The following is a 24,586-nucleotide window of genomic DNA, read 5'->3' as shown; positions in this document are numbered from 1 at the left end:
GCCCATATTACTAGCCTGGAAATAGAGTTGATCAACGATGTAGCCTTTTGCACACACAGAGGTTCTGTGGGGTGCCCTGGGCCTCCCCACAGGTTCTTTGAAATGATCCAGGTCTGTCTATGAAGAAAGAAGGTGCTGATAGCTTGAACAGGGGAGAGTTCGAAGCTGGGGGTGTGTGTGCATGTATGTATGTGTACGTGTATGTGTAGGGTGAGGGAATCCTAGGCGGCTTACGTCACCGGTGGTCAGGCAGGGAGGGCTAGGGAGTTGGGTTTCTTTTTTAATAACGATGATTAACGTTGAGCAAGTGCTGACAGTGTGCCAGGTACTGGCCAGACCCGGGAGGGGCCCCCACAGGGACCCAGTCCTATTGTTCCACACCCGCTGTGAGCCAGACCTTCTGTGTGGTCCCAGTTAGACATGGAGTAGACAAGCCCCAGAATTACCAGGTTTGGCAAAGAACTGAGGACAGGATGAGGATTATATGCCTTGAGTAAAGGGTCTCTCTCCCCCAGCCCCCAGCACTTGTGTGTTTCTCTCTGTTGCATGTGAAAGCCATGGATTGTATGTGTTTTTGTTGTCATTTGTCTTCTTTGCACACTCTGCTGCCTTTATCCCGGTTCTACCTCTTACACTATAGCTTCTGGAAGGGTCTGTTCGTGGTTGTCTTCAACCCACGTCCCAGGTCCCCAGTTCCTTTGTGGAACTGACTCTGCAGCGGTGCTGTTAAGTGATGATTTTCACCCAGAGCTGTTCCCTTTGCAGTGGAAAGGGTGGTCTCTGAGGAATGGGGGCTGAGGGCTTAAAAACAGACTGCAGAGCTGAGGGGCTTTCTCCTCACCAGCCTCAGAGAAGGCCAGTGCACTGGGCTTAGCTATGCTGCTGTGATGTCCGGACCAGTCTGATACCATGACTAGGGGGACCGATCCTGGAGCCTTGTGTCTCCAGGGACTAGCCTTAATTTTTGTTCAGGCTTATGTTTCTTTCCTCTATATGTTGGCCTTAAAAATGTCTGATGCAATTTGTCTTACGTCAAAACCATAGGTTGTTTCTTAGGGGGCACGGGTGCTGACTCTGCTCAGGGTGAACGTTTCTACTCGTGGTCACAGCTGGGAACAATTGCTGGGGCTATGTTTGCACACAACTTCATGTAGCATTTTCCTTTTCTTTCCATGTGCTCCCCACACTTTTTTCTTTTCTTCTTTCTCTTCCTTTCCCACTCTTTCCATGCGCATTGCTTAGCTCTGCTGGTGGCAGGCGGGTTCCTGACCCCTCTGGGGGACAGTATACATGGAGCCCTCACCCCAGTGACTTTCCTCTGCAGCTGAGCTCACTGATGTATGGAGGAGTGGCCCACCTCCTGACCCCTGACCCTGGCCCGTCTTCGTTAATTAGAGTACATTGATTTATTTATAAGCACCAGGTCTTTGCCAGAAAAATTCTGCCCTGTCGTTCTGGCTAGCACAACTGAGGGGCCCGTCTGGCACTGAAGGCCTTCTAGCAGCTAAGGAATTCCAATAATCTCCACCTGTTCTTATCCTTTACAGAGTGATGGAAATATGTGAGCTAATTATCTAATATATTTATAATATTTTCTCTAATGCATTTATTACTGAAACTTTGAGTCCTTCCTCAAGAATCTTTTTTGTTAGTCATACTTTTCCATCAGCTTTCAATCATCTAAAATAATAAAGTTGCTCATGTGCCTCCGAAGTCTCTGAAATGTGTTTGCCCTTTTCCATTGGTAGATCTGCCAGTGAAGGAGAATTTCTCTGTAGAATCAAGAAAAGATGAGTAAACCTCCTATTCCTATTAAATTTCACTGCTGATGCCATTCAATGTTTGTATTTTAACACTCCATGAACACTTTCTTTGTTAGGCAGTATATTTCCATTTCCTTTTGTAAGTAGGAAGTCAGTTCTTGTGATAATCTTAGATTTATACCTTCACTCTTTTCTTTGCCCCTCAGAGTTGAGAATCATGGCTGCAGGAAAATTTGCAAGCCTTCCTAGAAACATGCCAGTGAATCACCAGTTCCCCCTGGCCTCCTCCATGGACCTTCTGAGCAGCAAGTCACCTCTCGTTGAGCATCGCACAGATGCATATCAAGACGTGTCTATACACGGTACCCTTCCACGGAAGAAAAAAGGCCCTCCTCCCATAAGGTCCTGTGATAACTTCAGTCACGTGGGTACCCTCCCCCATTCCAAGTCCCCACGGCAGAACTCACCTCTAACCCAGGACGTCATCCAGGAACACGCACTGCAAGACTGGAAAGGGGAAACCTTCACCTTCAGGTAACTTCTTTACTTTCACGAATGAAAATGACTTGTCTTAAAGAGCTTTTCTAAAAAATCTTTTTATTAGGGAAAACATCAAACGTACAAAGTAGAGCAAACAGTTTAACTCCCATGGACCCATCATCCAGCTTCAGTAGTTATCAACTCATGGCCAGTCCTGTTTTGTCTGTACTCCCACCTACTTTCCTTCTTCTGCTATTATTTTGAAGCAACTCTCAGACCTCATTTTATCTGTAAATATTTTGGTATATGTCTTTCAAGGATAAGGACTTTTATTTTAAAAACATATAACAACAATATAAAAAATTATAACACCTAAAAAAAAACCATTTCTTAATATCGTCCAGTATTTGAGAGTATTTTTAAAGCCAACTTCCTATATCATTAAGTCCCTCAAAAGGATTTTTTTTTTTATCATAACATCAGTTTCTGAACTATGTCCATCCAATTCTATGGAGATGCCAGGATATCTATAAATTAGGACCAGCGTCTCCTTGTCGTTAGTTGTCAACATGCTGAGATAAAATTTTGTGTGGCTGCATTATCAGGTCAGCCTCAGAAAACTTCAGAACAAGAATTGATTTCTCCTTCTATCAGTAAAGAAGCCTTGTGGTTGTAAAGGCTTCTCTGGGTTTGAAATGGGCCTGGCTGAGATTGGTTTCTGCTTGTTAGAGCTGGTTTAGAAACTCTGCGCTCCTTTTCCTGTTGGGGAAGATCAGCAACCTGTGATGCTATCGGGCAAAGAAGGCGGTGGTTTCTTCTGTTGGATCTCCTGGTGTCTCTCTTTTTGTTCAACCCTGTAGCAAAGAAAGCCACTTCGATCCTAGCTCATTTATTTGTTCAATATCTATATGTTGAGCACCTAATGTTGATTAGAGGACATTGATTTTATAAGCACCAGTGCTTCACCTGGAAAATTCTGCCTAGTCCCTCTGAGTATCTTAACTGAAGGGCTGGTCCAACATTGAAGATATTCTAGCAGGCAAATCATTCCAGTAATCTGCTCTTGCCATTTTACGGGGTGGGGAAATATGTGAACTAACAGGATAGCAATGGAGCATCTGAAATGGTGTCCTCCCGGAGCTAACATTCTAGCGAAGGGCCCAGATAATAAATACAAGTAAATAAATGAGACAATTGCAGATTATAGTAAATTCTGCAGAGGAAACAGAGTGATATGCTGGAGATTTATTGGGGTTGTATCTTTTTTATAGGGTAGACAGGGCTCTGAGGAGATGGTATTTAAGTAAGACCTGCATAATGAGAGAAGGCAACCGTGAGAAGTTAACCAGTGGAAGGCTCTTTCAGGCATAGGGAGAGCAAGTGCAGAGAACTGGGGGTGGGAACAAGTTGGGCATGTTTGAAAAACCCAAAACAAAGCTGGTGTGGCCTGTGGCTGGAGTGTAGCAAGGTGAGAGGAGAGTGGTATAGATGTTGGGACAGAGCTAGGCAGGCAAGAGTTCAGAATTAGTTTTAGCTGCACAATTGCAGTAGTACCAGAAGGAGATAAGTGGAGGTCCAGATATTCTCTGTAGAAAGCGTTGGAAAGCTCTGAACTGTTTCTGACATCAGACCAGATCTTTCCCAGGGTGTCCTGGGGGTTAGAAGGTCCTGGACCTGCTCCACCAAATCTATGTGGGTGACCTCCCAGCTCAGAGAGCTAGTGAGCGGCCTGCTGATGCACAGGTAAATGTGCAGGTGCATACCTGTGCATAGTATTGTTAATATCACAGCATTGTCACTGAACAGGCTGGGATGCAGAAGGGGAGCAATCATTGCTCCCTCTTATGAAGGTTATGGGGTAGCAAAGGAAAATAACTTCTGGTCAGCCAGAAATAAGCCCAAAAACCACGCTGCACGATGTGGATTAAGAACCAACTGTTAGCTGGCTTACTGTGGCCACTTTTTATTTATTAAGTTAAACTCTGTATTGAGCTAGATATCTACTATGTACCACACACAGACAACTCACAAACTTATTCCTTGAAGTTCTAAGGTCATGGCTGGGTGCCAGCTCTTACAAGAAGGACTCCAGGGGGCTGGGATGGTAATGGAGTTGTCCTTTCTATCTTGAGGAAGTTCTTGATAAACACCCAAGGTCCCAGCTGGCAACCTGCCAGGAGTTCAAAGCTTTTTGATTTGAAAATTGACTTGGACAGAGGTCAGATCACTGTAAAAGATCTTATCGGGGGTGGGCGCAAGTCCTGAGTTTGAAGTCCAGGCTGTGGAAGACTTAACAAGCCCTGCTGGTTGAGATTTGTTTATGATTCATAACTATGTTTATCCAAATTCACATCATTTTTCCTTAACTTAAAATATCTTATTGTTAAAGATGAATACAGGAAGTAACAAATGAATATCCTTTAAAATTATGCTGAGTGAGAGGCATTGTGGTTATGTGCCAAAGGATCATAAGTGCTGGTCCCCTGCTCCTAGGTCTTATTATTAATATATTTTATTTACCTAATGCATTTTTTAAAATATCCTCCGGTGTTCCCAATTTTGAAGAGTTCAAAATACCTTATATTCTTTTTTTTTTAGCCTTTTCGGTATTCCTAATACTTAAGTATTAATACTTAATAATTAATTTTGAGCTGCCTCAGTTCCTTTTTGGAACAAGCCACAGTATCAACAAATAAAGTCTGTGCGTGTGAAAAGCCAGGGACAAGCAGGATGAACAAGAACCTGAGGCTGCAAAGGGGGGTTTGACTGAGGTGCCACAACAGAACTACCGCGTGAGAGAAATAGCGTTAATATTCCTAACTCAGCACGTACAGCTCAAAGGAGCTGTGAAAACACCAACCACCCACCACTCCAGCTCACTCACCACTAGAAGCTGGGAGCCATGTGTATTTTAAAGTTCGAGTTTTGGAACAATGTCTCCAGAGACAGAAGACTAGTTAGGTCTACCTTAAACAGGTTAGATTTATTGATTTTGCAGGGGTTAGGGGGTTGACTCATTTCAGGTGAACTTTTTTGGTCTTACTTGTTTCTTTTCATAGCGAATTCAGGGATTAATTTTGGCTAACAGTGACTTGCCCAAATGTCAAGTCTGAAAACCTTGCATTCCATCACATTTGGTGTTGGCATGATGACAGTGGGGCCATCTTGGAGAACCCAGACTCACTCTTCATGTATACCCCACCTACACTGGGAGGGAGACCCTGCAGACAGCACCTCTGTGTTTTGTCAAATACTCACTGATGAGTTGCAAGTTCACTATTTTCCCAACAAATATATTTACCTTATTAATCATTAAAAAGTCACTTTTATTATAATTGTTAATTGAATACCCACCCACCCTGTAGGAGGCCCCAGGCAAAGTAGAGGAAGTCTCCCCTTTGACCTAAAAATTTGTATTATTAAGCTGTCATATAAAGATGTGTCATATGCACATGAATTATTATCTTTTATATTTTATAGTTTTAAACTATCTTAAAGGATATGTTCATAAATTATCTTGTTTGAACATCATAACCCTGTGTGAGAGACATAGCAGATTTCATCAAGAGCTGCAGCAGCATCATTGTTGTCATCATTTACAGTTGAGAAAATGGTTCAAGGATGTTGAGGCACCTAAGATCAGACTCTAGTGGGTGACTGAGCCAGGGTTAGAACCCAGAAAGTTCTGTAAGGTTTTCCCCAGGCACTATGCTCCACAGCCTCCCAAGTTGGCACCAGCTGTGGGCATCCTCTGAGCTATCTTCTTGCATGGAAACCTTCAGGGCTCAGAGTCTGAATCCAGCACCTTGGACACCCGCCTTGGGGAGAATGGAACCTTGGCTGCCAAGAGCCAGGCAGAAGGCAGGTCTGGAAGGGGCAGTTGGTCTCTTCATTCATAGACCGTATCTCTTAGCTTTGTTGTTGTCTTGGCTGCATTTGGCTGTACTTGTGGTTTTGAAGGGTGGCCGCGGTGAGAAGCCAGGGCACTCTTAAACCTGCTGCTTGATGTCACAGAAGAAGCCTTTGTTCCGCAGGCAGAGCAAGCCTTCTCCGAGAGGTCTGCAGACAGGATTTCCTCTTGACATTAGCGTTGTTTGGCTGGTGTCCCTTTGATTCATTTATTTTCAAAGATGAATTTTTATTTGAATCTGGGACCTTCCTTGAGCTGAGAGGGGCCCAGTTCCTGTTGTTGAGATGTCTGTGTTGCTGGACTAGCTGAAGGATCAGCTCTTGGACGCCGTTCCAGGCCCTTTCCCTGCCTGTGGGTACGTGGAGGCACGCATTCCTGGGAACAGCTGCGAGAGCCTGATTCCTCCTGCTGCCCCTTGTGCTGTGGGAGCATGTGGTGGGACAATGTGATGTTTCATTAGTTTGCGTGAGAGGAGCTGACTGACTAGTCACAAGTGGTTTAACTGATGGGGGCCAGAAAGTCTGCAAAATTATCCCAAGTAAAAATCTGGTATACTTTCCCAGGCGGTAGGCAACCTACCGTGTCAGTGTCAGCTCTTCAAAGTTGAAGTGAAAGTGTAAGGCACAGGATCTGTGCAGACTTCTCTAAACGCTCGTTTAAAGACCTAGCTCTGGGCTCTGTCAGTGCCCTCATCTGAAAAATTGTTTCATTTGTTCCTCTTCAGCACCACCAAGTTCTCTAACTACTGCTTTCTCCTTAACAAAGTAAGATGTTCCCCCAGACATGCAAATAAATCAGCCTTTAGCTCAAAGTTAATCAGAAGGATCTACAATGTGAAGGTCCACACGCAAACATCTGCGTTTTATTTATATGTCTACTGTCTGCAGCTTGGAAGCTTTTCGTGCACAGAGGAAAAGTTGGGTTTAGAGTTGAAAAAAATCCTTTTAATAGATTAAGAGATTCTATTTAATAGAAGGTACATTTATTAGTTATCAGAGTGACAATGGCTTAATAGCCAGGAATGTCTCTAGAAAGTAATAGTCCATGTGTTGAGTTTTTATTTTTAAAATTTCAAAGTTGAGTTTCACTAACATTTTGAAATGCTCCTTGGTGTTTGAATGCAGCTGTTGTGGATGGGTTAGTAAATTCCGAGGAATGGCGCATATCCAGGCCCTGGTGGCCCATGGTGTGCTGAGGCCAGGAGCAGCTGGGTCAGAGGTGAGCTCAGCCCCTGCTGGGCATCTTGCAGGGCCCCAGGGTTGAGGGAGCCCAGAGAACGGGAAATGCCTGCGGGTCCACCAGCTGTCTGACAGGAGTCCTCAATCCTCTACTGACAGGGATGATTTGAACCTAAAGGCTGGGGTCTGTGCATTCTCAGCTGTTCTTCTGGGGAAAACGAAAGGATTTTTTTTTAGCTGATTGCAAACCACAACCGAGAAAATGATCAGAGAATTACACAAAGCTGTCCTTGTTGAGTGGAGCTGCTCAACATCTTCTCTGGTCTGCTTCCTCTGCCCAGGACAGTCCTGCTTTAACTCGTGTTTTTTCAGGCCTCCTGCATGCTCTTTGGGAATGGTCAGGTTTTTCAGTCTTCCGAGAGTCGGAAACTCGGCGAGTTTTTCACATCCCTCAGCATATGTTAAAACGTATTGTATACAGAAGGTGCTGTGCAGTTACAAATTATTCACGTTCTTATCACATGTGGATTTGGGAGTCGTCTCAGCCTGACCAGAAAATGCCAGCTGAGAAGTTGTAGTTGCTATGGTTGATTGAAGGAGGGCACCTTCATGGGGCCTGGACAGGAGCCCCAGGACTGATAAGCCCTCAGGCCACAGCTACCCGTGTTCACAGCTTTGTAATACTGTCACCACCCGGTCTGTCCCTCAGAGACCAGCTGCAGGATGGGATGCAGAATTTCAAGCTCCCTCTTCTTAGAGGCCCTAAGACAAGCACTGGTGGTCTTCTTCTCTTAAGGATTGTGCTGTTATTTACAAACTATAGAAGCCTGAGAAACCTTCCATAATTGACCCAGTCTTTGCCCAGCCTGAACTGTCTGTGGTCCAGATTCACCTGCAAACGTAGTAGCCTAAGGTAAAAGAACTCCTCTGTGGAGAGAAGGAGAGGACACGAGGCATGTAACCCAGAGGTCTCAGTTCAGATCCCTGTTTTCCACTTATCAGGTGTGTGAACTAGGGCAAGTTCTAAACTATAAAATGGGGGTGAAAATAACCCCTTCTGAGGAGGGCTGTGAAAGTTCACTGATCACTTATATGAAGGCTTCACTGAATGTCAGCGCTCTGACTTTCACACTTGAGCCTGGGACAGCTCCTGGGAGTCTGGGTGGAGCAGGTCACATCCTTGCTCTCAGCTCCGCCTAATCACCAGCAGTTTATTCTTCTCCTGCCCTAACTCTGCTGGGGGATGCCTGACCCAGAAGGCCACTGGTGCCTTTGCTGGGACGTTGATGTAGCCATGGATAGCAAAGAAAGCTGCTAGTGACCTTGACGCTGATTCCAGCAACCAGACCCGGTGGCTTTGTCACCTTGGGTAAGTTACTTTGCCTTTCTGAATCTCCATGTCCTCAGAGGGTAGCTATAAGGTCAAGTACAATCTCACGTGAGGGTGCCTAACACAGAGCCTGGCATGGAGAAGGGGCTCAGATGTTGGTTTCCGTCCGTCCTTCCTCCTGGAAGGCTGGTGCTGGGAACACCTAATCCTCATGTGTAACCTGAGACCACGTTCACTGCCTGCAGCTTCTGGGGAGAGAGTTTCCCACGTGTTGACGGAGCCGGGCGGGAATCCCTCTCTCTGGGTCTGCCCTGAGCTGCCCTACAGCAGTGTGTCTTGGCGAACGCTCACGCTTACAGCTCACACTTACAGATATAACAACCTCGCACTGCACTGAGAGATCAGCACACCGTTGTGCTAAGACACAAACAGAGCCTGTCTTCAGCAGACTGGCCCAGCCCTGCCTGCTTGTCCTTGTACTTAATCTCAGTGTCTTCACTGTTTATTCTTCAGCGAATGTTTATTGAGCTTGTTTTGTGCCAGGCATAGTGCAGGGTACCAGGTACCCAGTGGAGAATGAGACAGATGTGGGCCCTGTCCTTAGGGAGTGCCCAGTTTAGCGGGCACGCGGACAAACGCATTAACAGATATGTAACCACAAAATGAGGAGGTGTGAGGAAGGTGACATCAGACAGCCCTGAGTTCCTCGGATTGGGAGGAGGGAAGGCCTCTCTGGGGGAGGGAACATTTGAAGATTAAATGTAAAAAGAGAATGTAAAATACTTCATTAATACTTTTTTATGTTACTATGTATTAAAATGATAATATTTTTCAAATATTAGGTTAAATAAAATATTAAAATTAATTTCACCTATTTCTTTTCAATTGGCTGCTAGAAAATTTTAAATTACATGTTTTTCACATTGTATTTCTATGGGACAGCACTGCTCTAGACCTTCCCAAGGAGTTTAGATTTTCTCCCTAGGGCAAAGGGAAGCCTTTGAAAGGTTTTAAGTAAGGGAATAGCATGATCTGATTCAGTTTTTAGAAGATTACTTGGTCTCTGTGGAGAAGTGATTGATGGGGAAGAGGGGCTGCAGGGAGGGCAGGAGGCAGTTGGGGAAGTACAGGGAGCAAGTGGGGGTCTGCTCTAGGGTGGGAGTGGAAGAAATGGAAGTGGGTAGATTCAAGATCTGTTTTGCAGGTAGAGTCCACCAGACTTACTGAGGGTTGGATGTATGGGATGAGGGAGAGAGATAGTCAAGCATGGCTCGGACAGCTGGGCGTGGGGCCATTTACTGAGATGGGGAAGATTGGGAGAGGACAGGGTTCATTTGTTTGTCTGGCTGCTTTTTCTTGCAGGGGAGGGAGTGATGGTAGTTTGCAGAGAATAGAGCCTTCTGTTTTGGGCATGCTGTGTGTGAGATGCATGCGTGTCGAAATGGAGGTGTTAACCAGCTAGTTGGTATTATGAGCCTGGAGCTTTGGAGAGAGGTCTGGGCTAAAAGTTACTAAGTTAGGAGTCTGCATAGAAATGAAATTAAAGCCGGAAATGGATGCTGTCACCAAGGGAGATATCTGTGTAAAGCATAAAGGGAAAGGGCCCTAGCACCCAACCCTGAGGAATCCCACACAGTCCATTCCAGGGAGTCAGCAGTTAGAGGAAGCTGAGGGGTTGGTTTGGTGGGGAGCAGAGAGATGAGGCAGAAGCTGCATAGGGTTGGTGTTCAAAGGAAAGTTTTTTTTTTTTAAGATGAGAAACAAAATTCAATAGTAAAAGATCTACTCTTTTAAGCATGTGATAAAACAAAGCACATTTTTTCATAACTTGATTCTTTTTATAAAACGTTTTTGATTTGATTAAAGCAGACAAGTCCCCAGGGCCGCCCTCCCTGTGGGCCTGTGTCAGCAGCATGGCGATTAGGCTCCTGCAGTTCCTTCCCTAACGGTCCCACACATTCCCTGACGACTCTATGGACAGAGGAGGTAGATGGGTGACTGTGGTTGGCATTCAGGCTTTTACCTGAGGGGTGATGGCTGTTTTTGCAAGGTTTTGGTGAGCAGCTGCCTCGAGAATGGGCGCCTGCCCTGGAAGGTAGGTCTAGAGTGTATGTTCCTATATCTGTCTGGCCTTTTAGAGGCCTTGAGGACATTATCTCAAAACCATAACACTTTTATTCTGCCTTTGAATTAGTTGAGAAGAAAACTGTACAAACCCACTCTTTTAGAAGGGGCTGGGGAATGGTTGGGGGTGGGGTGGATGGGACTGGTGGGGTGGAGGAAGGGCAGATAGATACCAGCCAAACAAAGCATCTGCTTTTATCAAAAGTGCTGTGTTTGGGCTTAGACAGCCTAAAGCCTGATGATTCACTGAGGCCAGAGCTCTGCGCCTGCCAAGAGACATACTGGCCTTGATACGGTTTTTCTTGTTCTTACTCTATTTGATTGACTGACTGCAGCCATGTTAAGATTTCAACAGTGGCTTTTAGTTCAATGCCATCCTAGAATTCTGCTGAGCACAGGTTAACCCATGACCGCATCAAGTTTTTATCAACCAGTACCACTTGGTATTAGTCTTGAATTCCTGTATAGACTCATCATAGTGTAATATGTAGGATATTTAAATGGTGCTGTTTTAACTTGATTAGGGAATCTGCCCGAGGAGGTGGTTTAATTGCCATTCTTTTAATATATGTCATGAACACATTAATCAGGCATTGCTGTGTTTTCAGATGAGATGGAAAGTGACTCATAAAAGCAGGAATTGGCTGTTGAAGTGAAAGAAGCAGGCATTTTAGAAGTAACCAGGCCGTAAAATCTCTGATGCCAGGGAGGGAAATGTGTCCTCATCTACAGTCTACTCTGGGCTGTAGGAAGAAATATTTCCAATGTTGAAGGAAATGATAAAGACGATCTCATGGCCTGAGGCTCCAAAAGGGAAACAGAGTTCAGGACAACTAAAAGCAACACGCTGACCACGGTTCGAAACAGGACCAGGTATGTGACCATGCAGGTAGCTCGTGTGTTTAAGGATGTGTGTGAAGGACTGTCTCCAGCCTGGCCTGACTCATTTACAGGATCCCCCAATGTGGTGTGATGAGCCAGGGCCATTCTGATGAATCCATTCACAAGTACGTTGAACATCTACTGTGTGCTAGGCTTTGTGCTCAGTACTAGAAATTCAAAGACAGGCAGGGGCTTTGTCCATCTAAGAAGTTCATAGCCTTAGAAGAAGGAGATGCCCGTCTTGAACCATCTGACTTTATCAGCACCTGTTCTCTCTATCTTGGCTGCTCACCTAACTTTCCATCCACAGTGTAGCCCCTTGCTTCACTTTTCTAGTTCCATAAGCAATTCTGCTTTTCTTGACCTCTGACCTTAACATAGTTCCAGGAATCACGTTACTTTTTCTCCTTCACTAGGTGATTGCAGGTTGTGCTTTCTAGATAACTCTTCCCTCAGGGCCTGCCTCCTCTGTGCCACCACCTCCTCTATGCTGTCCTGGCCTTGGACCCAGACCCAGGAAAAGCCAGGCCACGCAACCAAGGACCATATCAGAGGGTGGCACTGGGATGTCAAAGAAACAGTGCAGGGGGAGCAAAGGATGGTGAAAAATGCTAAGGGTGACAAAAAGAGTTTTCAGAAGTTATGGCTGGAACAATAAGACCAAAGAGGGGGGGATGTGGGAGAAACCCAACTGCTGAGCTTCTGTTCAGCTTGCATTTTTCCTGTCAAGGAGATGAATTCTCTGACTAGAAAGGGTAGGATGAAGGTGAAGGAAGAGAATTGCCACCCTGGAGTAGATGAGGCCATGACAAGAGGCTCTAATGCCACCAGCTGAGGTGAAGCCCCAAGGCCCAAGAAGACTGAAGGACTTGAGACAGAGGCCATCAAGCCAGCACTGTACCAGTGGAGGAATGTTGGCATAACCAAGTGCTACAGAAAAGATGCAGATACCTATAGTTCAATTTTCAAAAAAGGAACGAGAGAGAGAAAATTAATCTATAAAATGATAAGATTGACATCAATCTCAGGAAATATTCTAGGAAGGATTATTAGGACAGTGATTTTTGACTACTTGATAAAGGAAGCAGCAGCCATTAGTAATTGGCAGGGCTTTGCCAAAAACAGGTCATACCGGATTAACTTTCCTTCCTGGGGTTACTTTGTTGGTAGATTAGAGCAATGTTGAGAAGATGTGTACGCAAATGTCAATCATTGATGATATCCTCGGGGTGAGAAAGATTCCAGCTGGGTGATAGTACAGGAAGCATGCTGTAGGCTGTGTCCTTAGCCCCATTCTAGCCAATTTTTAAAAACTGCTTAGACAGTAATATTGACATACAGATCACGTTGGTGGATGACATGAATCTTGGAGGAATAACTAATATGTCAAAATGACAGAAATGAGATCTAAAAAAGATCTTGGCATTTTGAAATAACAGACCAAATCTAACTGGAAAGACCACAGGGAGAGATAGACTTGCACTGGAGTCCAAAATCAAAGTAAAAGTATAGGGTTTGGCTTAATAGCCACATGTGAAAAAATACTCCAGGATCTGGATGAGTGCAGCCTCAGAATGAGTCAGCAGTGTGCTATGGTTGTCAAAGAAGCTAATGTGATTTTAGGAGCATTAATTGAAGTTTAATAATCAGACCAAGGGAAGTGGTCACCCTTGGCTGCCCAGATCACATCTGGTGAATTGTTTTTGGCTCTAGACACCGAAATGGAAGATGAATTCCCCAACTGCAGAGCAGTGAGCTTCTGTCTAGACCGCTCTTCGGCTCTAAGGCAGATCTGTTGGCTTAATCATTAAGGAATATCCCTTAGGTTCTTTGTGTTAGTGAAAAGGAACTGCTCACGTCATGTGTTAACCCTGGGAGGAAAATATAAAATAAGCACCAACCTTAGTTCTGTCAAGTACTAGTGGAGCCTCCTTTAACAAACATGGTCAATAAATACATTCTGAGATGTGGGAGAGTGACTCTCTCATTTATTTTGCAAGGTGATGAAACAAAACATATTTTCTTAAGTGTACATTTAGAAGTGTTACAGTTCTCTGTTTTCAAAACTACATCCCTTTTTAAATTAGCAAAGGCTGTATACATAATATGCCCCTGCCTACAGCCAGAAGTAACTCTTTATTGGGACTTGCGTGTGATTCTCAGTGTCAGTAAAGACCTCTTCCATCTAACTACACAACAGCTGATATTTTTCCAAGAAAAGTCATTTCTCCACTCACCAGCCTAGCCCTGTTTTAAGCGTCTGTTTCTTCTCATTTTCCCATAAACGGATGGAAATGGCCCTGTGGTACGCTCTCTGTCCTCTTGGTTGTCTCCCTGATTAACTTCCTCGCTGGCATTTCAAACATGTCCAGAGAGATTCATTTTCAGCAGAAGCAGCCAGCTTCTCAGTGCCACTTTGAAAACAGATGGTCTCAGGAGGGCTGGGGAGCCTGGCACTGCCGTGACAGCAGTGACGTTCCGTTGCTTAGGGAGTTCTGTCTGAGGCCACCACAGTTCAGTCACAGGCCTGTGGCTAAATTATCTCCTTAATGAGGAGGCCCATCAGGCCAAGAACAACATTTCTCTCTTGTTCCCTCTGTCCAACGTTATTCCTCCCTTGGTGAACCCATGGAGTGTGGTGAGAGGGAAGGGCTGGGGTCTAGATCTTCCGCACAGTGGAGAGGACACACACACACCCCCCCACACCGATACACATACACATACACATTCATTCATTCAAACCAATATTTATTATGCGACTGTGCTCTGGGGATACAAAGGTGAATGAAATAAAATATGGTCCCTGTTCTCAGCTCATAGTTCAGTAAGGGAGAGAGACAGGAGTACACATATTGTATTGAATTATAATTATTTGTTATCGAAAAGTTTTATAATGCATAAAAAAGAAGCACCGAGGTGATGTTATTAATTCTGTGAGTTGGTTGGGGGCAGAGGAAAGAGTGGTCAGAGAAGGTGGGAATGCAAAGATGATGGGGACTCCAGGCTTGTTGGTTCAGAGATGGTTTCTAAATAGCTTGGATTTAGTGGAGTGTAAGGAGCAAGGTGAGGAGACAAGGCTGGTGAGATAAGAACCATTGGATATCATCTAATAAAATATAAAATGAGAATGCTACACTGTCCCACATTAATCTTACCTAAAAGAATATGTGGTCTAGGAGAGAATGTTGTGCAGTGGATGCAAAATCTTAGTGGTCTGTTGCTATCTCTTCCTTCCCCCACCCCTCCTTCCCCACTTCTCCCCGCCAAGATTTTAAAATGTTGAGTGAGCTTCGTGCTGGAGAACAAAGGGTGACAGCAGTAGATTCCAAGGCCATATCCACGTGCAAATGGGCTGAAGCCATGATATTGCCAGTGAAGGGCAAACTTTATCCTGGTTGTTGGGTTCACTTTCCTGATTGTGTGACATGCCCTGGTGCATGGGTTGGTTAAGAATGGTAAACCAGTAGATCCCAAGACTGCAGTGTTTGTTCCTCCTTGGCCCTACTACTTCAGGTAGACAGACAGCCTACTGGTCATGCTTATGGTGTCTTTTTTGTCTTGCATTTCAGTTAAGTGTTTTAGGAATGAGTTCATTTGTGATGAACAAACACCCACAAAGCAAGGAATCCATCCCAGACGTATAAGCCATCTAGTCCCTGCCCTCAGTAAGTTTTAAATAGAAGATTTTTACATAGTGCTTTCATATCCTGGAACCTTGCTCTGCTTCCTCGTAAGGTCTGCATAGATTCTTGGTGTCTTCTGTATAGACAGTCATCATTTGTGGATCATGACAGTGTTGCTCTCCCTTTTCCAGATCTTATACCTTTTATCTCTTTTTCTTATTTAACTGTCCTGGCTGGGACCTTCGGGACAGCAGTGCATATGTTTACCAGTTTCTTTGCCCATCATTCATTCTTAGATCTCAGGCTTTCCTTCTGGCATCCTTTTCCTTCTTCCTGAGGGGTGTTCTTTGCTTTTGTCTAAAATTGTCTTTATTCGCCCTCGTTCTTGGTAGTTTTGCTGGGCAAGAAAAGAGCTCCTCACTTTCCCCTTTGGCTGATGAAAACCTGCTGTCAGTCTGATTGTCACTGCTCTGAGCACAAACTTTCGTTGCTCTTTGGCTGCTTTTATGATCTTCTCTTTGCTTTGGGTGGTCTGTAGTTTCATTACAGTGTGTCCCGGTGAGAATTTCTTTTTGTTTCTACTGCTTGGGACTCATTGGGATGCCTCAATCTGAGAATTGATATCTTTCATTAATTTTGAAGATTTCCCATCATTATTTCTTTGACTATTGCTTTTTCTCTCAATTCTCTCCTTCTAGAGTTCTGGTTAAGCGTAATTAGGCCTTCTCATTCTACCTTCAACGTCTTTTTTTATATGTTCCATGGCCTTTTCTCTCTATGGTATGTTTTGTATAATCCCTTTATATATTTGTTTTAATCTAATCTGTTATTTAGCAGATTATATTTATATTTATGTTTTATATTTATTTATATCTATGTATTTTAATCAACTAGTTTTTTATTCCTAGAAATTATAGTATATTACTTTTATATCTGCCTGTTTACTCTTAGATCACTTTTTGATTCCATCTTTTTTTTTTTTTTTTGTGAGGAAGATCAGCCCTGAGCTAACATCTATTGCCAATCCTCCTTTTTTTCTTTCCCCCGAAAGCCCCAGTAGATAGCTGTATGTCATAGTTGCACATCCTTCTAGTTGCTGTATGTGGGACGCGGCCTCAGCATGGCCGGAGAAGCAGTGCGTCGGTGCGTGCCCGGGATCTGAACCTGGGCCGCCAGTAGCGGAGCACGTGCACTTAACCGCTAAGCCACTGGGCCGGCCCTCCATCTTTTTTTTTTTAATTTATCATACATTGTTATTTATAGCCTATATCTGATATTCTAATATCTGAAGTCTTTAAGGATCTCAATCTATTGTTATTTCTGCTGACTTTCAGTCATGGGGCTTGTTTCCCCGTATATATGGTTATTTCTGAAAGGAAATTTATATTTAACCAAATCTGTAGATATGCTGGGTGGCATTCCTCCAGAAAGGATTTACATTGCTCTCTTACTAATGGCACCACCAACCTAGACACTTTAATTTCTCAGTTTCAGATTCTCTGTCAAAGGATGTAGGATAAATTCGAATCCCAACCAACATGAAGTCTGACCTGTGGTTACAAATTCTACGGGGAGACTATTATTACTGCCATTATTTTTTTCCATCAGAATTTGTGGTGGAGACAGAAGGTTTCCTCTTTGGTTCCCTTCGCTAGAGTGTGAGTTTTATTGTTGCAGCCCATTCTTTCTGTAGGACGGGCGTGGTCCATTCTGATGGTCAGGCTTGACGCAGGCGTCTGGGTAAGCTGCTCGCTTTTAAGCACTCAGGGTTCATCCTCCCCATTTTCCTCCTTACCTTGTTGTTGTTGTTGATGTTTTGTGTTCTTGGTTTTCTGTTTCTGTATCTGTTTTGTATTCATATCTGTGTTTCCTGAGAATGTCCCTTTCTTGTGACTTCAACACTGTATTTGCAAATATATTTGTAATTTAATTTCATTTAGTTTTCAGAATATCTGGTCTACCATATTAAGCAAATGAAAGTCTCATAGTAGAAATTTCTAGTTTTCTGAGGCCTTATTTGGATTGTATAGATGTAATATAAGGGTGGTTATTTGTGATTTATATTTTCATTTGTCCATTCTTGCCCTTGTTTATTTATTAATTGGCTACTATATGACAAACACTGTTCTAAGGCCTTAGTATACATTGGTGAGCAAGACAGAAGTAGCCCCTGCCCTCATGGAGCCTCTGGTCCTGTGGAAAAGACATAAGCAGTGGCAGCTCTCTGAGCTGGGGGTGATGGAGAAGACCAAAGGGTTGTATCAAATCGGACACTCTTGGCTGATATCTGCACACCTATCGTGTTTTGTTGTGCTTTGCTTTTCCTTCATGAGTTAACTATTTTTGCTGGTGCAAAGGGATCCCTTAAATGTTTGTTATATTTCATCATACTTTATGGGAAAGATTTATGTGTTCATAATTTGAGGGATGTGAAAGACCCTCCGGGAAGTAACTTATTTACCAGTTGAGAGGAAAGGAGAGCTTAACTGAGACATTCAGTAGCTAAATGCCAGCAATCATACATGCACTGCTAACCATGGAAAATGGGTGGTAATGAGGTGAAGTCTTATTAATGCAGATCCCAATAGTCTTAAAAGTGAGTATAAAATGGTACTTGAGGCAAAGGTGTTTGCTAGTTCATTCTTTTTTGTTTTTTAATTTTTTTTTTTAATTTGTGTGTGTGTGTGTGTGAGGAAGCTCAGCCCTGAGCTAACATCCATGCTAATCCTCCTTTTTTTGCTGAGGAAGACCGGCTCTGAGCTAACATCTATTGCCAATCCTCCTCCTTTTTTTTTCCCCAAAGCCCCAGTAGATAGTTGTATGTCATAGTTGCACATCCTTCTAGTTGCTGTATGTGGCCTCAGCATGACCAGAGAAGTAGTGCGTCGGTGCGCGCCCAGGATGCGAACCTGGGCCGCCAGTAGCGGAGCGTGCGCACTTAACTGCTAAGCCACGGGGCCGGCCTCTGCTAGTTCATTCTTAACAAATGTATTGAGTCTCTGCCATGTGCTAGGCGTCATCTACTTAGTTCCCTTAGAAAGAATTCAATGAGTCCTAGCCTGTCTCCCCCAAATCCAGTCATTTACCAAGATCTATCTATTTTCACTTCTAAAAATCTCTTAAATCTGTACACGTCCCCCATTCCCTCTATCACTCTAGGACAAGTCTCATCGTCTCTCACCCAGACCCCTCCAGCATCCTCTCCTTTGGTCTTCCTGACTCCGTCTTGCCCCCCACTAATCTGTTTTCCACACTGCTGCAGGGGGATTTTTCTGAAACACAAATGTCTGGTTATTCTCCAGCTTAAGATCCTTCAACAAATCCCATTGCTTTCATGATAAGGTCTAAATGTGTTTACATGGCTTCCAAGCCCCTTATGATCTGGCTCTGCCTCTTCTTCCTCCTGATCTCCCAACCCCCCGCCACTCCTGCTGCCTCCCCCAACCCTGTCCTTCCTTTAGTTGTTCTTTTATTCATTAATTCAGCAAATGGTTACTGGGCAACTGCTATGTGCAAAGCACTGGGGACACCAAGGTGAATAAAGTAGAGAAAGCCCCCCTCCTGCAGGATTACGTTCCAGGGGAAAGACAGACCATGAGCGAATAAACACTTCTATAATATCAGATAATGTGGGAAAAAAAAAAGCCAGATAAGGGGATAGAAGGTAGTGGTGGTGCTCATTTAGAGAGGATGGTGAAGGCAGGCCTCTCCGAGGAGGTGATGTTTGAGCAGAGACCTGAATAATGTCAGGTAGTGAGCCTTTGAGTATCTGTGGGGAGAATATTCCAGGCAAAGGAACAGTAAAGTCAAGCCACGAAGGCAGGAGCCAGCTTGGCATGTTTGAGCAACAGAAAGAAAAGTCAGTGTGGCTTGGATGGAATGAGTGGAATAGACAATGAGTGTGTTAGTGTTCTTTTGCCGAGTAACAAATTACCACAAACTTGGTGACTTAACACCAATTTATTACCTCATAGTTTCTGTAGGGCAGAAGTCCCGCATAGCTCAGCTGCATTCTCGGTGCAGGGTCTCAAACTCAAGATGGCGGCAGCTGCGTTCTGTTCTGAGGCATCTGCTTCCATGCTCCTTCGGGTTGTTGGAAGAATTCAGTTCCTTGCAGTTGTAGGCCTGAGTCTCCATTTCCTGCTGTCTGCTGGGGGCAGCTCCCCTCTCCTAGAGTCCACTTGAAGTTTCATGCCATGGGCCTTGTCACAGGCCCTCTCTTAACATTTTACCAGCAACAGGAGCCCTCATGTCAGATCCCCCTCACTCTTGAGTCAAGTCCATTTGGATAATTGCCATATCTTAATATGGCTGCCATATCTTAATGTTGGGACTTTAATTACATCTGCAAAATCCCTTCACAACAGTGCCTACATTAGTGTTTGATTGACTCACCAGGGGATGGGAATCTCGGGAGGGGGCATCTTTAGAATTCTGCCTACCGCAGTGAGATTGGAGAGCTGGCTAGGATCATGGAACCAGGGCCTTGAAGGCCACGGTGAGGACGTCAGGGTTTTGTTTTGATTGGATGGGAGCTGTCAGGGGATTTTGAGCAGGGTGATCTGAATAAGGATCACTCTGGCTGCTGCATGGAGATTGTGGAGCTGGGGAGGGTACTGAGGTGTCCAGGTGAGAGATGATGGTGGCCTGGTCTAGAGTGGAATTAACTCCTGAACACTTGTGGTTCCCCAAAGGTACTGTATTGTCTCATGCTCCCATGTGTTTGCACGTGCTTCTCTCGTTGTCTGGGCATTTCTCATCACCCCATATCTCATACCCCATAGCTTCTTCACTGAGACGAGTTGCTACTGAGCTCTCAAACCTTAGCTTGGACATTGTCTGAAAGGCCCCTCCATGGTGTTTCCCTCGCACTGGCACTCTCTCACTAACTTGAGTTGTGCTGGGTGTATTGATCTGTCTTCCCCACTTGCCTGCAACCTCTCTGGGAACAGGCCCTTTGTCTTTGCTTCCTGTATTTCCATTGTCTGGCCTACTGCATAGCCTACTGTAGATGCTTGATAATGTTTGTGGGATGAATGCAAGAACTATGGGAGCTGCTGGGCAAGAAGTAGACATGTCACTACTCTTGGGTTGTTCACCTTGTAGAGGGGGAGACCATGTATAGTAAATACACAATACAGTGGACAGGAATGCAGACACCATGCCATGTGCACAAAGGAGGTGTGCCAACTGTGCAAATGACGCGTGTGTGTGGAGTTTAAGGGGAGCTTTTGTCCTACTCAGTGTAGAATAGTTGGATCTAGTTTCTCACATCCCTCCATTGCATGAGATAATCATCTTCTTACAAATGATTCCTCTTTATGTTATATCCAAAAGGACATTTGTTTGACAACACTGTTAGTCATTAACTTATTCTATAATATTTAAAGAAGTAAACATTCATTCGTCTAAAACATTCTATAATTTAAGACAGACATAGGGTACTTCCTTCCCCATCTGTGTTCCAACCACTCAGAAAGGATCTATTAGTGAAATTTTGCTTGTGTATTCAAAATGGAGAACCTCTTAAGTCAAAATAGCAAACACTTATAGATCAAGTGTCCTTTTAAGAGGGAGGAAATTATTAACCTGATTACTGATGAGAAACAAACTAAAATAGTAAATATTTCATTTCCGTGACTCCCAACTAGACATCCCTCAGTATGAACTTAAGAAACTGGGACACTGGAAAGAATGATTTAACTGGAGTAAACACAGTGATGTTATTTAAAACTTAATAAACTTAAGAACAGAATAACAAGCGAGTCCAGTTTCATCCTGCTGCTTTCTTGCGGTCTGTGGACCGTCCGCTGCAGGGCAGGATGCCTGACGGAGGGGCCATGGGTGCCTGCCAGACTCTCCAGTTGTAAAGAGAGACGCATAGAACATCACGGATTCACAGGGGTGGGGATTCATAATTGGCAGAAGCAAAAAAAGAATTATTTTTAAAAAGCTTTTCATTTATATCACCAAGTTCTTGTTTGTTTTCTAGTGGTCTCTGTTGGAGAATATAAACCTGTGCTTTAAGAAGTGTTTGCTGCACAGTCTTGTGTGAATAATTGGATATTCTATTTCAAATTAGAGGCTAGGGCGCCATGGCCAACTGCTATGTTTTTCAGCTCATATCTTCTTTCTGGTTAGCAAGGAGCGGGTGGCTGGCTGAGAAAGGAGATACAGCACTTCTGCATTTAAATATAATTTTAGTTTGGTTCAAGGCAATGATTTTTAAAGCTTTTGGATTTGTAGCACACTCACTTGGTTTTATTATACTCTCCTTATATTTTCTCTCTTGCCTCGCTAAAAAGGATGAGGAGAAGAGTACGAGGGTCCACTAGGCACCCCCTGGAGCACAGAACTATAACTTTACAACACTTGGATGCCCTCTGCTCTCTAACAGACTGAAAAACAAGGCTCCCTTAGCAGAGTTCAATGGCAGGGGCGGGGTCCAGAGGGGACTTCAGCTTTGCCCCTAACCAGCGCCTCCTGGTTTCCTTCTCTTCTACCAAGAGAAGTGTGTGTGGTGGAGGATCAAACAGGAACACGGGAGCTCATCTAAGGGTGGGGGGAGCATTTGGGAGAACACCCCAGGCTCCTAGGTGCCAGGTCTCTGGGCGGAAGAGCAGGAGGTGGGGAGTGCACAGGCCACCCCTCCTTGAGGTGATCCCATCCCTGAGTCTGAGTGGGGATCCTGCCAGCTGCAGCCAGTGCTACCTCAGGAACCATCCAGGCACAGCACCTGTCCTGGTCCATGTTGGTTGTCCCACCGCCTTCCCAAGAGAGTTTGAGAGGTTAGCCTGAGAGGACTAGCTCAGTGAGTTCCCAGGTGCATCTCTAGAGAAAGGGGAGGAGAAACGTTTCAGCTTTCAAAGGTGAAAGGAAAAGGATTTTAGCTAAATCTGGTGAGAAGAGCAGATCCTGGACAAAATTCTAAAAAGAATTTGCTAAAAGAATGACATTTGAGCACCTAAAAAAAGAGAGTTAAAATTGCAAGTTATGACTATATAGTCTTGGTATTTGTCAGATATTTTCCCTAAAATGAATGAAATGAAATTTGAGGAAAATATTTGACAGTGTCAGCTGCCAATGAAAAAATTCAAGCTTTTAAGTGAAAATTAGAATTCTGGAAAACTTGTATCCTCCACCATGAGCTTGACGTTTCCCAAGACTTAATAACTTCTGATGAGATCAATGATGATATTAACAAATGTGTCTCTTTTTTTATATTATAATGAAGTGGGTCAAAACTTGGAAGATCTGCATAACTCAGTGAAGCAGTATTTTCTAGAATAGTGACTACAGAATCACACATGGATAAAAGGTCCATTCAAAGTACAAGATAGATGCAAAAGAGTAAGAGATATAGTTTCAGATTCCACATTATGACTAACCTTTAAGAAACTATCATTTGTCGAGTTTTGGTATGGTATCAAAGAAGAATATCCATAATTATTTGAAAAGTCTATTAAAATACCCCTCCCTTCCAGTTACATGTCTGTGTGAGGATGGATTCTCTACATCTATTTCAACCAAAACATATCACAACATATTGAATGCAGAAGTAGATATGAGAATTCAGCTGTCTTCTAGTAAGCCAGACATTAAAAAGATTTGCAAAAATGTAAGACAATACCACTCTTCTCATTATTAAATTTCTGTTATGAAAAACATCTATTTTTTTATAAAAGTTATTTATGTAAACATATGGGTTTATTTCTAAAATATTAATTAATGAATAAAAATTTTGAAAATTTCTCAGTTTTAATTTATTTTATCAATAATCAGTAGATATAATGCACATGAACAAAACCTCTTCAGGGTCCTCAATAATTTAGAGTGTAAAGAGATCCTGAGACCAAAAACATTTGAGAACCATTGATTTAAACAGCACACACCTATACTGTTTGTCCATGCGTTGACATGTATGTATGAATGTATATAATGTACATTTTTAAATGTACATAAAAATAGAAATTTGAAGAAAATGAGAGACAGCATTTCGGTGATTATCTTTCTGCACTTACTCCCAGGGCCAGAAGACAACTGGGCCAGATGATTAGCATAAGACTGGATGCCTGTAAGCCTAAAATGTTAATTTTGTAGAAAACCGGGGGTTTGAGAACTTAAAAGGGAGCACAGGGAAAGTGCTGCTGACGAAGTTTTTAGTCACTAGCCGGGTGGTTCCACGGATGCAAAGCCTGATGACATCAACATGACGTCCAGAGTTTGCGGCAGGAAAGGTGGTGACTCGGCAGAGCAGACAGACTTGGCTGCTTTTGGAAAAGATGCCTGATAAACGCCCACCAGCTTGAAGGCAGCAAGTATGCCTGGTTTTAAGGCTTTGAAAGAGTGCTTATACCCCGCTGTGATGGGAATGCACCCAGGGACTGCGAGCTTAAGCTCTTCTCAGATCCTTTGGCTCTACAAAGCCATTCATTTCAGAACCTAATCTGTTGGCACAGAGAGGAACTTCTCGATGCTAGCCTGCCTCTGAGCATGCGCCTTGTGCAGCCCTAAATGGACAGACCAGTGCAAGAATGACTTTGGGGGTTGGATCCATCCCACCACAAGCTGGTCATGTCCCAGAGCTGTGGGGTCGGACTCCTTGTGTTCGGGCATCCTGTTCCGGGGAGTAGTGCTACAGTCTCCCGGGAGGGTCTCTCTGTAACCAGGGAAACGTGCAGGCCCGCGGTTTGGGGGTTGAGATGACTTGTCGGTGGGGATCCCTGCCTTCTGATGGACACGTTCTTTCTGTAAATATACTAAGACCCCCACACCCCACCCCTTGAGAAGACTCGTGTTACAGGCTTCATAGCCCTTCTGCCCTTTAAAAAATGATCTCATCTCTGCGGGGGATGTGTTGATTTTTTGAAGCTTAAGTCTCTGAAGGCAGCTGTCTTTTCACGTCCTCTCTCCAGGGGGGCACTCGCTGTAACTCAGCAAGCACTGAAAACATCAACTCTCATGTCTCCCCCTCCTCTCCTCTGCCTTGGTCAGATCTTCTTCTACTTTCTATAATGTCAGCCTCCTCAGTGTCACTTGCTGCTGTATACTTTTAATTGTCTAGTTAATCCTAACGTATTATTTTGATAGACATGGGCAGACAGACTGGGAGAGAAAAAACACTGGGCACCAAAGGAAATTAGGATGAATTGCTCAGCCTGACACCAGTGGGTGGGTAATCGAGCCAGCGATAAAACAGTGGAAGATGGGGCCGGCTCAGTGGCACAAGTGGTTAAGTGCGCGCACTCTGCGGCGGCGGCCCGAGGTTTGCCGGTTCGGATCCCGGGCGCGGGCCG

General features: G+C 44.1%; 1 protein-coding gene across 4 annotated transcripts in view; it reads left to right on the top strand.

The window, feature by feature from the left end:
- The window catches only part of BCAR3 (BCAR3 adaptor protein, NSP family member), a 130,653-nt gene that overhangs the window by 26,907 nt on the left and 79,160 nt on the right, over positions 1-24,586 (top strand). For all 4 annotated transcript variants that reach the window (XM_058538560.1, XM_058538566.1, XM_058538564.1 and 1 more), the window contains exon 2: positions 1,970-2,297. In XM_058538560.1, the coding sequence (XP_058394543.1) occupies positions 1,981-2,297 (317 nt within the window). In that variant the 5' untranslated portion in view covers positions 1,970-1,980. The remainder of the gene's footprint in view (positions 1-1,969; positions 2,298-24,586) is intronic.

Source organism: Diceros bicornis, chromosome 4 (assembly GCF_020826845.1).
Source record: "Diceros bicornis minor isolate mBicDic1 chromosome 4, mDicBic1.mat.cur, whole genome shotgun sequence".
NCBI classification, from domain to species: Eukaryota; Metazoa; Chordata; class Mammalia; order Perissodactyla; family Rhinocerotidae; genus Diceros; species Diceros bicornis.
Note: the sequence above shows the minus strand (reverse complement) of the source record. Positions and strands in the feature narration are given on the sequence as shown.